Raw genomic sequence first — 13,269 nt, 5'->3', positions numbered from 1 at the left:
TCAGCTAATCAATGCCCAGCCCATGAAAGTGAACTGGATAGATAGTGCCTGGAACTTACAATATAATATTGTGAATGTGTTCAGTCTGTAACCAGATATTCCTGTTGTAAAACCAGCTTCACTAAGGAATATTTACTCTCCAGATAGAGATAAAATCAAGTGAATTGTGTGTTACCTAGTGTAAGCTTCTGTAATGCATGCTAGACTCTTGCCCGTAATTTAATATGTAATCTACCACTGCTAATTTTTGTTTAATTTATATTTTATTAAATTAGTGATATTGTTATTGTGTGTAATATGTCTATGTGCATTTAACATTAATGCAGTTAAAGTGAAGGTAAACTTTGATGAATGAAAGCCCGTTTTTTTAAATACTATTAAAAGCAGTGGCACTTTCATTCATCAAAGTTTAGAAGGAAGCCGTTTTAATTAAAAACGTACCTTTGTTTTTTTTTCACTGCCAGAGCAGCTTCCCCCACCCGGAGATCCTCTCTTCACATGTCATCAATGATTAATCCAGCTTCCTCCAATCATGGCATGGCCTCAGACAATGACTACCCTGGGGGGAAAGCCGTGATTGGAGGGAAGCTGGATTAGTCATTGATGACGTGTGAAGAGAGGTTTATTAATAACAAAATACACTACACTTAAATTTGGGGACAATTGAGGCACATTTTGAAAATTAACCAGAGATCTGATCTCTGGTTAATTTCCTGAGCGCTAATTGCTACTGCGACCTCGCGGTAGCAATAACCAGCCACTTGTAATGGCTGGTTATTTATCGCACCTGTAAACGGGCGAATTAGCCGATTTACAGGCGTGCAATAAATTTGGGTTCCATTTGTAATCTAGCCCATTGTGTCTTGCAAAGGGGTTTCTCCAACATAGGTGTGTCCGGTCCACGGCGTCATCCTTACTTGTGGGATATTCTCCTCCCCAACAGGAAATGGCAAAGAGCCCAGCAAAGCTGGTCACATGATCCCTCCTAGGCTCCGCCTACCCCAGTCATTCTCTTTGCCGTTGTACAGGCAACATCTCCACGGAGATGGCTTAGAGTTTTTTTTAGTGTTTAACTGTAGTTTTTTTATTCAATCAAGAGTTTGTTATTTTAAAATAGTGCTGGTATGTACTATTTACTCTGAAACAGAAAAGAGATGAAGATTTCTGTTTGTAAGAGGAAAATGATTTTAGCAACCGTTACTAAAATCCATGGCTGTTCCACACAGGACTGTTGAGAGGAATTAACTTCAGTTGGGGGAACAGTGAGCAGTCTTTTGCTGCTTGAGGTATGACACATTCTAACAAGACGATGTAATGCTGGAAGCTGTCATTTTCCCTATGGGATCCGGTAAGCCATTTTTATTCAGACAGTAAATAAGGGCTTCACAAGGGCTTATTAAGACTGTAGACATTTTCTGGGCTAAATCGATTCATATATACACATATTTAGCCTTGAGGAATCATTTAATCTGGGTATTTTTTGTAAAATAATAAGGGGCTTTCCCTAATCATAGGCAGAGCCTCATTTTCGCGCCGGTATTGCGCACTTGTTTTTGAGAAGCATGACATGCAGTCGCATGTGTGAGGAGCTCTGATACATAGAAAAGACTTTCTGAAGGCGTCATTTGGTATCGTATTCCCCTTTGGGCTTGGTTGGGTCTCAGCAAAGCAGATACCAGGGACTGTAAAGGGGTTAAAGATAAAAACGGCTCCGGTTCCGTTATTTTAAGGGTTAAAGCTTCCAAATTTGGTGTGCAATACTTTTAAGGCTTTAAGACACTGTGGTGAAATTTTGGTGAATTTTGAACAATTCCTTCATACTTTTTCGCAATTGCAGTAATAAAGTGTGTTCAGTTTAAAATTTAAAGTGACAGTAACGGTTTTATTTTAAAACGTTTTTTGTACTTTGTTATCAAGTTTATGCCTGTTTAACATGTCTGAACTACCAGATAGACTGTGTTCTGAATGTGGGGAAGCCAAGGTTGCTTCTCATTTAAATAGATGTGATTTATGTGACACTGAAAATGATGCCCAAGATGATTCCTCAAGTGAGGGGAGTAAGCATGGTACTGCATCATTCCCTCCTTCGTCTACACCAGTCTTGCCCACTCAGGAGGCCCCTAGTACATCTAGCGCGCCAATACTCCTTACTATGCAACAATTAACGGCTGTAATGGATAATTCTATCAAAAACATTTTAGCCAAAATGCCCACTTATCAGCGCAAGCGCGACTGCTCTGTTTTAGATACTGAAGAGCATGGGGACGCTGATGATAATGGTTCTGAAATGCCCCTACACCAGTCTGAGGGGGCCAGGGAGGTTTTGTCTGAGGGAGAAATTTCAGATTCAGGGAAAATTTCTTAACAAGCTGAACCCGATGTGATTACATTTAAATTTAAGTTGGAACATCTCCGCGCTCTGCTTAAGGAGGTATTATCCACTCTGGATGATTGTGAGAATTTGATCATCCCAGAGAAACTATGTAAAATGGACAAGTTCCTAGAGGTCCCGGGGCTCCCAGAAGCTTTTCCTATACCCAAGCGGGTGGCGGACATTGTAAATAAAGAATGGGAAAGGCCCGGTATACCTTTCGTCCCTCCCCCCATATTTAAAAAATTGTTTCCTATGGTCGACCCCAGAAAGGACTTATGGCAGACAGTCCCCAAGGTCGAGGGAGCGGTTTCTACTTTAAACAAACGCACCACTATACCCATAGAAGATAGTTGTGCTTTCAAAGATCCTATGGATAAAAAATTAGAAGGTTTGCTTAAAAAGATGTTTGTTCAGCAAGGTTACCTTCTACAACCAATTTCATGCATTGTCCCTGTCACTACAGCCGCGTGTTTCTGGTTCGATGAGCTAGTAAAGGCGATCGATAGTGATTCTCCTCCTTATGAGGAGATTATGGACAGAATCCGTGCTCTCAAATTGGCCAATTCTTTCACCCTAGACGCCACTTTGCAATTGGCTAGGTTAGCGGCGAAAAATTCTGGGTTTGCTATTGTGGCGCGCAGAGCGCTTTGGTTGAAATCTTGGTCAGCGGATGCGTCTTCCAAGAACAAACTACTTAACATTCCTTTCAAGGGGAAAACGCTGTTTGGCCCTGACTTGAAAGAGATTATCTCTGATATCACTGGGGGTAAGGGCCACGCCCTTCCTCAGGATAGGTCTTTCAAGGCCAAAAATAAACCTAATTTTCGTCCCTTTCGTAGAAACGGACCAGCCCCAAGTGCTACGTCCTCTAAGCAAGAGGGTAATACTTCTCAAGCCAAGCCAGCCTGGAGACCAATGCAAGGCTGGAACAAGGGAAAGCAGGCCAAGAAACCTGCCACTGCTACCAAGACAGCATGAAATGTTGGCCCCCGATCCGGGACCGGATCTGGTGGGGGGCAGACTCTCTCTCTTTGCTCAGGCTTGGGCAAGAGATGTTCTGGATCCTTGGGCACTAGAAATAGTCTCCCAAGGTTATCTTCTGGAATTCAAGGGGCTTCCCCCAAGGGGGAGGTTCCACAGGTCTCAATTGTCTTCAGACCATATAAAGAGACAGGCGTTCTTACATTGTGTAGAAGACCTGTTAAAAATGGGAGTGATTCATCCTGTTCCATTAGGAGAACAAGGGATGGGGTTCTACTCCAATCTGTTCATAGTTCCCAAAAAAGAGGGAACGTTCAGACCAATCTTAGATCTCAAGATCTTAAACAAGTTTCTCAAGGTTCCATCGTTCAAAATGGAAACCATTCGAACAATTCTTCCTTCCATCCAGGAAGGTCAATTCATGACCACGGTGGATTTAGAGGATGCGTATCTACATATTCCTATCCACAAGGAACATCATCGGTTCCTAAGGTTCGCATTCCTGGACAAGCATTACCAGTTCGTGGCGCTTCCTTTCGGATTAGCCACTGCTCCAAGGATTTTCACAAAGGTACTAGGGTCCCTTCTAGCGGTACTAAGACCAAGGGGCATTGCAGTAGTTCCTTACTTGGACGACATTCTGATTCAAGCGTCGTCCCTTCCTCAAGCAAAGGCTCACACGGACATAGTCCTGGCCTTTCTCAGATCTCACGGATGGAAAGTGAACGTGGAAAAGGGTTCTCTATCTCCGTCGACAAGGGTTCCCTTCTTGGGAACAATAATAGACTCCTTAGAAATGAGGATTTTTCTGACAGAGGCCAGAAAAACAAAACTTCTAAACTCTTGTCAAACACTTCATTCCGTTCCTCTTCCTTCCATAGCGCAGTGCATGGAAGTAATAGGTTTGATGGTAGCGGCAATGGACATAGTTCCTTTTGCGCGCATTCATCTAAGACCATTACAACTGTGCATGCTCAGTCAGTGGAATGGGGACTATACAGACTTGTCTCCGAAGATACAAGTAAATCAGAGGACCAGAGACTCACTCCGTTGGTGGCTGTCCCTGGACAACCTGTCACAAGGGATGACCTTCCGCAGACCAGAGTGGGTCATTGTCACGACCGACGCCAGTCTGATGGGCTGGGGCGCGGTCTGGGGACCCCTGAAAGCTCAGGGTCTTTGGTCTCGGGAAGAATCTCTTCTACCGATAAATATTCTGGAACTGAGAGCGATATTCAATGCTCTCAAGGCTTGGCCTCAGCTAGCAAAGGCCAAGTTCATACGGTTTCAATCAGACAACATGACGACTGTTGCGTACATCAACCATCAGGGGGGAACAAGGAGTTCCCTGGCGATGGAAGAAGTGACCAAAATCATTCAATGGGCGGAGACTCACTCCTGCCACCTATCTGCAATCCACATCCCAGGAGTGGAAAATTGGGAAGCGGATTTTCTGAGTCGTCAGACATTACATCCGGGGGAGTGGGAACTCCATCCGGAAATCTTTGCCCAAATTACTCAACTGTGGGGCATTCCAGACATGGATCTGATGGCCTCTCGTCAGAACTTCAAGGTTCCTTGCTACGGGTCCAGATCCAGGGATCCCAAGGCGACTCTAGTAGATGCACTAGTAGCACCTTGGACCTTCAAACTAGCTTATGTATTCCCGCCGTTTCCTCTCATCCCCAGGCTGGTAGCCAGGATCAATCAAGAGAGGGCGTCTGTGATCTTGATAGCTCCTGCGTGGCCACGCAGGACTTGGTATGCAGATCTGGTGAATATGTCATCGGCTCCACCATGGAAGCTACCTTTGAGACGAGACCTTCTTGTTCAAGGTCCGTTCGAACATCCGAATCTGATCTCACTCCAGCTGACTGCTTGGAGATTGAACGCTTGATCTTATCAAAACGAGGGTTCTCAGATTCTGTTATTGATACTCTTGTTCAGGCCAGAAAGCCTGTAACTAGAAAAATTTACCACAAAATATGGAAAAAATATATCTGTTGGTGTGAATCTAAAGGATTCCCTTGGGACAAGGTAAAGATTCCTAAGATTCTATCCTTTCTTCAAGAAGGATTGGAGAAAGGATTATCTGCAAGTTCCTTGAAGGGACAGATTTCTGCCTTGTCTGTGTTACTTCACAAAAAGCTGGCAGCTGTGCCAGATGTTCAAGCCTTTGTTCAGGCTCTGGTTAGAATCAAGCCTGTTTACAAACCTTTGACTCCTCCTTGGAGTCTCAACTTAGTTCTTTCAGTTCTTCAGGGGGTTCCGTTTGAACCCTTACATTCCGTTGATATTAAGTTATTATCTTGGAAAGTTTTGTTTTTGGTTGCAATTTCTTCTGCTAGAAGAGTTTCAGAATTATCTGCTCTGCAGTGTTCTCCTCCTTATCTGGTGTTCCATGCAGATAAGGTGGTTTTACGTACTAAACCTGGTTTTCTTCCAAAAGTTGTTTCTAACAAAAACATTAACCAGGAGATAGTCGTACCTTCTTTGTGTCCGAAACCAGTTTCGAAGAAGGAACGTTTGTTGCACAATTTGGATGTTGTTCGCGCTCTAAAATTCTATTTAGATGCTACAAAGGATTTTAGACAAACATCTTCCTTGTTTGTTGTTTATTCTGGTAAAAGGAGAGGTCAAAAAGCAACTTCTACCTCTCTCTCTTTTTGGATTAAAAGCATCATCAGATTGGCTTATGTGACTGCCGGACGGCAGCCTCCTGAAAGAATCACAGCTCATTCCACTAGGGCTGTGGCTTCCACATGGGCCTTCAAGAACGAGGCTTCTGTTGATCAGATATGTAGGGCAGCGACTTGGTCTTCACTGCACACTTTTACCAAATTTTACAAGTTTGATACTTTTGCTTCTTCTGAGGCTATTTTTGGGAGAAAGGTTTTGCAAGCCGTGGTGCCTTCCATTTAGGTGACCTGATTTGCTCCCTCCCTTCATCCGTGTCCTAAAGCTTTGGTATTGGTTCCCACAAGTAAGGATGACGCCGTGGACCGGACACACCTATGTTGGAGAAAACAGAATTTATGTTTACCTGATAAATTACTTTCTCCAACGGTGTGTCCGGTCCACGGCCCGCCCTGGTTTTTTAATCAGGTCTGATAATTTATTTTCTTTAACTACAGTCACCACGGTATCATATGGTTTCTCCTATGCAAATATTCCTCCTTAACGTCGGTCGAATGACTGGGGTAGGCGGAGCCTAGGAGGGATCATGTGACCAGCTTTGCTGGGCTCTTTGCCATTTCCTGTTGGGGAGGAGAATATCCCACAAGTAAGGATGACGCCGTGGACCGGACACACCGTTGGAGAAAGTAATTTATCAGGTAAACATAAATTCTGTTTTTCTTACATTAAAGTATGTGAAGGTGATGCATACATTACAGAAGGGCTCACTAAAGAATTGTAATTTAAAAATCATATGAAACTAATAAATTCATACTTGTAATACAAAATTAAAAACATATTGTTTTCCCTCTTGTAAACTGAATTTCCCCACCTCTACTAGTTGGCTAAACAGGGGCATTTTTTGGACATAGCTGAAAGCTGTCTGCAAGGTCTGATGTATTCTCTAAATATTCCTCAATTCCCCTCCCCCTCCCCCCACACACATAGATCTCGCTGTTTTATCTCATAAATTGAAAGATGGCAAAATTGTGTCAGAATATGCAAAAAACACATATTACACTCAGAGAAAAACACCTGCATACAAAAATAGATGTGACTGTAAGAGTTGTCTAATTTGTATTGGCTGCAGCATTTATTTTTTAAAGTGTGCCCCCTCCTCCCTGCTAACTTCACTCTCCCGAGGGCATCCTCTGCAAGTGTCAGAGTTGTATTTATGTCTGATTTTGCAAATGTTGAAAAATCAGGCACTTAAAGGCATATGAAACCCACATTTTTTTTAAATTGTTTGGGATTCAGATGGAGCATACAGTTTAGAAAAAAAAAACGTTTCCAATTTACTTTTGTTATCCAATTTGTTGCCGTGATACCTAGGTAGGTGTCTGGAGCACTACATGGCAGGCTTAGTACTGCATCATAGTGCTCTTGCAAATCGATAACATTCATGCAAAACTGCTGTCATTTAGTGATCTAGACACACTGATTCTCCTGAGCTTTTTTCAACAAAAGAAACCAAGGGAACAAAGATAATTTGATAATAGAAGTAAATTAGAAAGTTGTTTAAAATGTAATAGGGGTGCTCACTTCATTGAGGGCCATACATAGGCTAGACTAAACCTGTGTGCTCAAACAGAGGATATTCTAAAACTGCTTTCACCAAGACCTGTTCTAAATAAATGATAACCACCCTCCTCTGTCATTGCAAACACCTGTAGTGTCACAGACATATTCTACGTATTCTGATTGCAAGTTAAAGTAATAGTTAATTTACTTCAGCCTATGCATTAACCATGTCCAGCTCTGATTATTTTATTTCCCTTCAGAAACCATTTCAGTAGCATTACCTTTGAATCTAATTTAGTGACTACCGATATTACGGCAGCTGCTAGGGTGTAGCCGCAAACCTTTTAGATCCCCAAACGTCACTTGTAATAAACTTTCACATATTGATCACATAAGTCCCAGCCTAGAATGTACAAGTAATCCTTTTCCCCTGACTGGTAAACTATAGTGACTTTTTCTCACCTGTGCATTTGTTAATATACAATAATGTACTAATGTAATAGCCAAGATTGACATTTTCTTATTTCTGTTATTCCTTTTTTACTCCCAAACCCCACCTACTCGTGCCCCCTTATTAATTTTATTTCTGCACTAAATTTTCTTTTTGTGTTCCTCATCAAGGATGGTTAAACTTGGCTCTGTGAACTGGTATCATGAACATGTTCAATCTCGTTTCAAACGATTTGGCAGTGACAAGGTGATGCGCTGTCTGTACCCGAGACTGCATTCTGATCCACGAGGAGGAGCTGGCTTGTCAGGTGTGAAGATGTTACTTATTGCATTTGTACTGGAGAGACTTTGTTAACATGCCTTACTTTTTAGCAGTGCCTTACTGCTCAAACCAAAAGTAAATGAAAAGGAATACACTAAGGGGCCGATTTATCACGGCCTAAATGGGGCCGTATTATACCCCTGTTTCCGCACTGGAAACAGGAGTTAAGAAGCAGCGGTCTTAAGACCGCTGCTCCTTAACTCATATGCTTCCTCTGAGGCGGTGGACAGCAATCCACCCAATCTCATACGATCGGGTTGATTGACACCCCCTGCTAGGCGAATCTGCAGGGGGCGGCATTGCACAAGCAGTTCACCAGAACTGCTTGTGCAATGAAAAATTCCAACAGCACCAGCCAATTCAACGTTCTGCACCAGTGTATCTGTAAGGAGCCAGACATCACAGCAGAAAGAGCAGGCAAAAGCATAGTCAAAAGTTCTGTTCTAATAGTCAGTTACCAGTTTATCAGTCCACAATTCAAGGCACAGGCAAGAAAGTGGGTTATCGCAGCCCGGCATCCAGTAGTATTCAAGGCTCCCTTAGCACTTGGATCTTCACTTGCTTCTCAACTCTGGATTAGCAAGGGCCCTACCATGCTTAAGTAGGCACCTAGGAGCCTGACATATCCCCCTGCTTAAGCAAAACCTCAAGGCATGACTATGACCAGACAAGAAGGATGTTGCTTATGGAACTGTCGTAGCAAACGGGGACCATGAACATGATTTACTAGTTCCAAGATGATCTAACCGCACTGTCACAATATTAATCATTTTAAAAGGACCCACAAAGTGTGGACCTAACTTCTTCAAGGGACAAGACAAGTTCAAATTAACAAAAACTTGTCTGCAAAACATTTCTGTTGTTGCTGAGCTTGAAATATAGTTTGTTGTAATAACTTGGAGTTGTTATATAAAAACATAATTTGTGGTTTAGATATGGAACATGTAAGGTAATAGGAAGAACTGTAGGATAAAAAACATAATTTTCGAAGAATGGAGACATCTTAATACATTGATGGATGTGGTTATTATGCAAATTCTGTAGTGGGAAGCAATGAAAAAAAGGAATCTTGGGAAAAACAATGAACAAGCCTATCTGGGACGAAGACATATAGATAAAATCTAGGCTACTGTGATCTGTAAAAATGTCAATAGTCTGAACAGCACCCTGCAACAGGTGCCTACATTGTTCAAATGCACTCTTAATCATCAACAGTTCTTGATCTCCCCCATCATAATTCTGCTGAGCAGGTGACAAGCGCCAAGAGAAAAAGGCAACTGGATGCATTTGATACTTAGGTTCCATTCTCTGGGACAGTATAGCACCAATAGCCACATTAGAAGCATCTACTTTCAAAAAGAAGGGTCTCTGAACATCCGGCTAAATGAATATTAGTGCTGGTGTAAACAGTCCCTTTAGTTTGACGAAAGGGACAGAACCTCTGGATACATTTCTGCTAAAACATTAGCATATGTCTTCTTATTAGTGGGGACAGGCCATTGCAGAGACTTTGGATCCATCTTAATATAGTCTGGAGAGAGAATTTACCCCAAATGTTCCACTAAAGAAACCTAAAACTGATACTCCATTTTAGCAGATTGTCTCTTAATCTTGATAATACAGAATGAAGATGTGTAACATGCAAATCTTGAGAGGGAGAAAATACCAGGATATCGTGGCTGGGACGTTACATAATCCAAATGGCATAACAAGGTTTTCAAAATGTTCACAGGTGTGCAAACCCATCTTCCACTCAATGTGTATTAAATTATATATTTCCTGTAAAATCAAATTTTATAAAAACTTGAGCTCCCTTGATTTTTTTTTTTAGCATTTCAGGGATGAGTGGTGAAGGATACCTGCTCTAGATGGTAATACTGTTGAGAGCTCTATAGCCCACTCAAGGTCATAGACCCCATCCTTCTTCTCTACAAAAAAAGATTCCAGCCCCAGCTGGAGTGAAAAACCTGATAAACCCTTTGGCCTAGTTTTCTCAGAATCAAACTATAAATTCTTTCTATGTCCAGAACCCATCATGACTGAAGTAAACGTCACTGTTTCTTTTATATCAAAACCACATTTCATTGGACCGCCATCAGCTGCCGAGAAACAGCTGAATTGTAGAAACTTTTGATTGTAGAGGGATTCGAATGTTACTTGCCAAGGTAGAATCAAGGAAGCAGCCACTTGCACCAGAATCTATAAATGTATCACTTTGAATTATCTCCGTAGACCACTGCAAAGAATAGGGCTCTGCTAAATATGACGCAACAGGTAGAGAAGAGGTATTGAAAAATACAGCTGCAGAATCCTTACTACCTTTTTGTGTTCTTTGTTATGCCTTGCCACATTAGAGACAGAGGTTCAGATTCCTGAGCTTAACATGTTAAGAAGAGGAAATCGGTCCCTTAATAGCTTCAATCTGCATAGGTTCGGACACAGACTCAGATTTGGAAGAAGGCAGTGGTGCAGAATTAATATAAGCAAGTGTTCAGAGACCTAGACGAAACTGATCAAGAAGGGTAGGAGCATTCTAGGTTGTGTCACTGGCAATGAGACAAAAGTCACAAACATAGCACTTCACATGACTACTACCTTGTTACAAGACCCTTAAAGGGACAGTGTACATCAATTTTCGTTTGTTGAATCAGATTGTTTTCCCAAATCTGAGGTTCGCATGTCAGTAATGCAATAACAGTGGGTACCTTAACAAATCTGTAGAATAAATACCAGGATTAACTGAAAACAGGATTTCAAAGGCTGTGAACCTACAAAACTGCTGTCTATCCCCACCAAACTTTTTGGCAATGGCAGATTTGGCTCTGGAAAGGTTAAATGTCCTGATAGCTGCATACAGGGAGCAGACAGCAAATTAGCCCCTTCAGCAGCAGATAAGGCCATACAAGGTGAGGTGGTGGACTCTGCTACAGCAGACTGAGCCTAAAGTCCTTCAACTCTCTGCAATAAATTCAACCGTGAGGTCTGTAGTTATTACATAGTTGGTGCTGTACCGTGCTTTGACAGGGTGCTGAAAATATTTGCCATGATGGCTTGGTTATTAGATAAGGTAATCAAGGATTTACCGTGTTGAAGATCTAGAACCAAGCTGCATTGCAGGTGGATGTCAGAAATAGGATGGAGTTGTCACCAGATAAGCAGTATAAAACGTCAACCCCCAGGCAATGCCTAGAATAATAGTCCACAGCCAATCCAAAGTTCAATATCAGAGTATCTGTCAGGCTCCAGACATTACTGCAGAAAGAGCAGGCAAACGTTCTGTTCCAATAGTCAGCTACCAGTTTAGCAGTTCACAACTCAAGCTATAGGCAAGGGTATAGCTGGGAGCATAAACCAGGATTTAAGCAGAGGTCAAAACCAGGAAAGCAGATCAGGGACAAAAATGCCAGGACTTAATAACCATTTACCAAATGATGTTAACAGGAGCATTTTAACACTTCCTTTGTGTGCATTCTTCTCCACACATCTCACTATTTTCCCTAACCAGCTACAGTACTTGCATATAGCCACATACTCAGCTAACAAATAGAAGGCAGCAGTTTTCTGTCTAACTAAGACAACTTGTCAGGGAGCCTGTGTAAGTAATGTAAATTTCAGCTGCCCTCACTTTAGTGACTGTTGCCAAGGTAACCCAGTCTCTAAAGGAATTTTAATTAAAGGGACATGAAACCCAACATTTTTCTTTCATGATTCAAATATAGAATACAATTTTAAACAAGATTCCAGTTTACTTATATTATCTAATTTGCTTCATTCTTTTGGTATCCTTTGTTGAAGAAATATCAATGCACATGGGTGAGCCAATAACACAAGGCATCTATGTGCAGCCCCCAATCAGCAGCTTCTGAGCCTATTTAGATATGCCTTTCAACAAAGGATATCAAAAGAATTAAGCAAATTTGATAATTTAAGTAAACTGGAAAGTTGTTTAAAATTGCATGATCTTTCTGAATCATAAAATAAAAAGTTTGGGTTTCATGTCCCTTTAAATACAGAGCACATCTATCAGGGCAAGGAAGAATATTCTGCTTCATGTTTGTGTCTCTGAACTTTATTTCTGTTAATGTTAACAGAAAACTGTTTCCTTTTTTACTGTGTGCAGTATACTCTAAATTGCTAATACTATTACAGCCACTGGTGTCTGGTAGCTGAGTAAGTGGCTCTATACACGTAATACAATAGTTAGGGAGCGTAGGCAAATAGAGAACTTTGTGGGGAAGAAAGAATAGTATTGTCAAGTTCTCAATTTTAACAACTTTAGCTGCAAAATCTTTAATACATACATATATATATTGAATTAAATATTAAGACTTACAGCTTTCCTGTGTATATTTTGAGATGTGAGGTTTGGTGTAGTGGGTTTATAAGTGGGTACATAGACCGGGGTGCAGACTTATACCGTGCACTCATTGTGTGTCTCCTTCTGTAGGTCTTCACGACAAAGTATACAGCTTACCTGATATCAATAGTAAGTATTGCAACAGTTAAAACATACTTTCTATTTATATTATCAAATGGTTGTTAAGTTAATGCTGTTTAAAATTAAACTTATGTTGTTTAAGGAGTAATCGACCAATTAATTCCATCTATATAGCGATACAAATGTAAATGTCTTAAATGCTTTTAGGAAATCTAAGTTACTGTCTACTAATATTGGTCTCATTGATCTATCTGTCATTAAGTGGCTATGTCTTCTGTGAAGGTCTTGTTTATTCTTTTGTATTGATTAAATATCAATAAAAATTATTTCAAGTAAAATTAAACTGAAACTTGCAGGTAGTGATTTTTGGATTGACAACAAGAACTATGGAAACAAATTAGGTTTATTCTGCACAGGAGCATCTATTTTTTTTAATGAAAACTTCAATTAATTTTAAAATACACTAGATTTTTTTCTTGTATACCTGCCTCACTGCTAGAAATATAA

The 13,269-nt window shown here is 41.1% G+C and overlaps 1 protein-coding gene across 5 annotated transcripts in view; it reads left to right on the top strand.

Annotated features, from left to right (window-relative positions):
* MLPH (melanophilin) overlaps positions 1-13,269 on the top strand; it is a 196,267-nt gene that overhangs the window by 89,429 nt on the left and 93,569 nt on the right. For all 5 annotated transcript variants that reach the window (XM_053698853.1, XM_053698856.1, XM_053698855.1 and 2 more), the window contains 2 exons: positions 8,174-8,310; positions 12,772-12,810. In XM_053698853.1, coding sequence (XP_053554828.1) covers positions 8,174-8,310; positions 12,772-12,810 — 176 coding nt within the window. The remainder of the gene's footprint in view (positions 1-8,173; positions 8,311-12,771; positions 12,811-13,269) is intronic.

The sequence above is a fragment of the Bombina bombina genome, chromosome 1 (genome assembly GCF_027579735.1).
Source record: "Bombina bombina isolate aBomBom1 chromosome 1, aBomBom1.pri, whole genome shotgun sequence".
Classification (NCBI taxonomy): domain Eukaryota; kingdom Metazoa; phylum Chordata; class Amphibia; order Anura; family Bombinatoridae; genus Bombina; species Bombina bombina.
The sequence above is the reverse complement of the archived record's forward strand: the minus strand, read 5'-3'. Positions and strand labels throughout refer to the sequence as shown.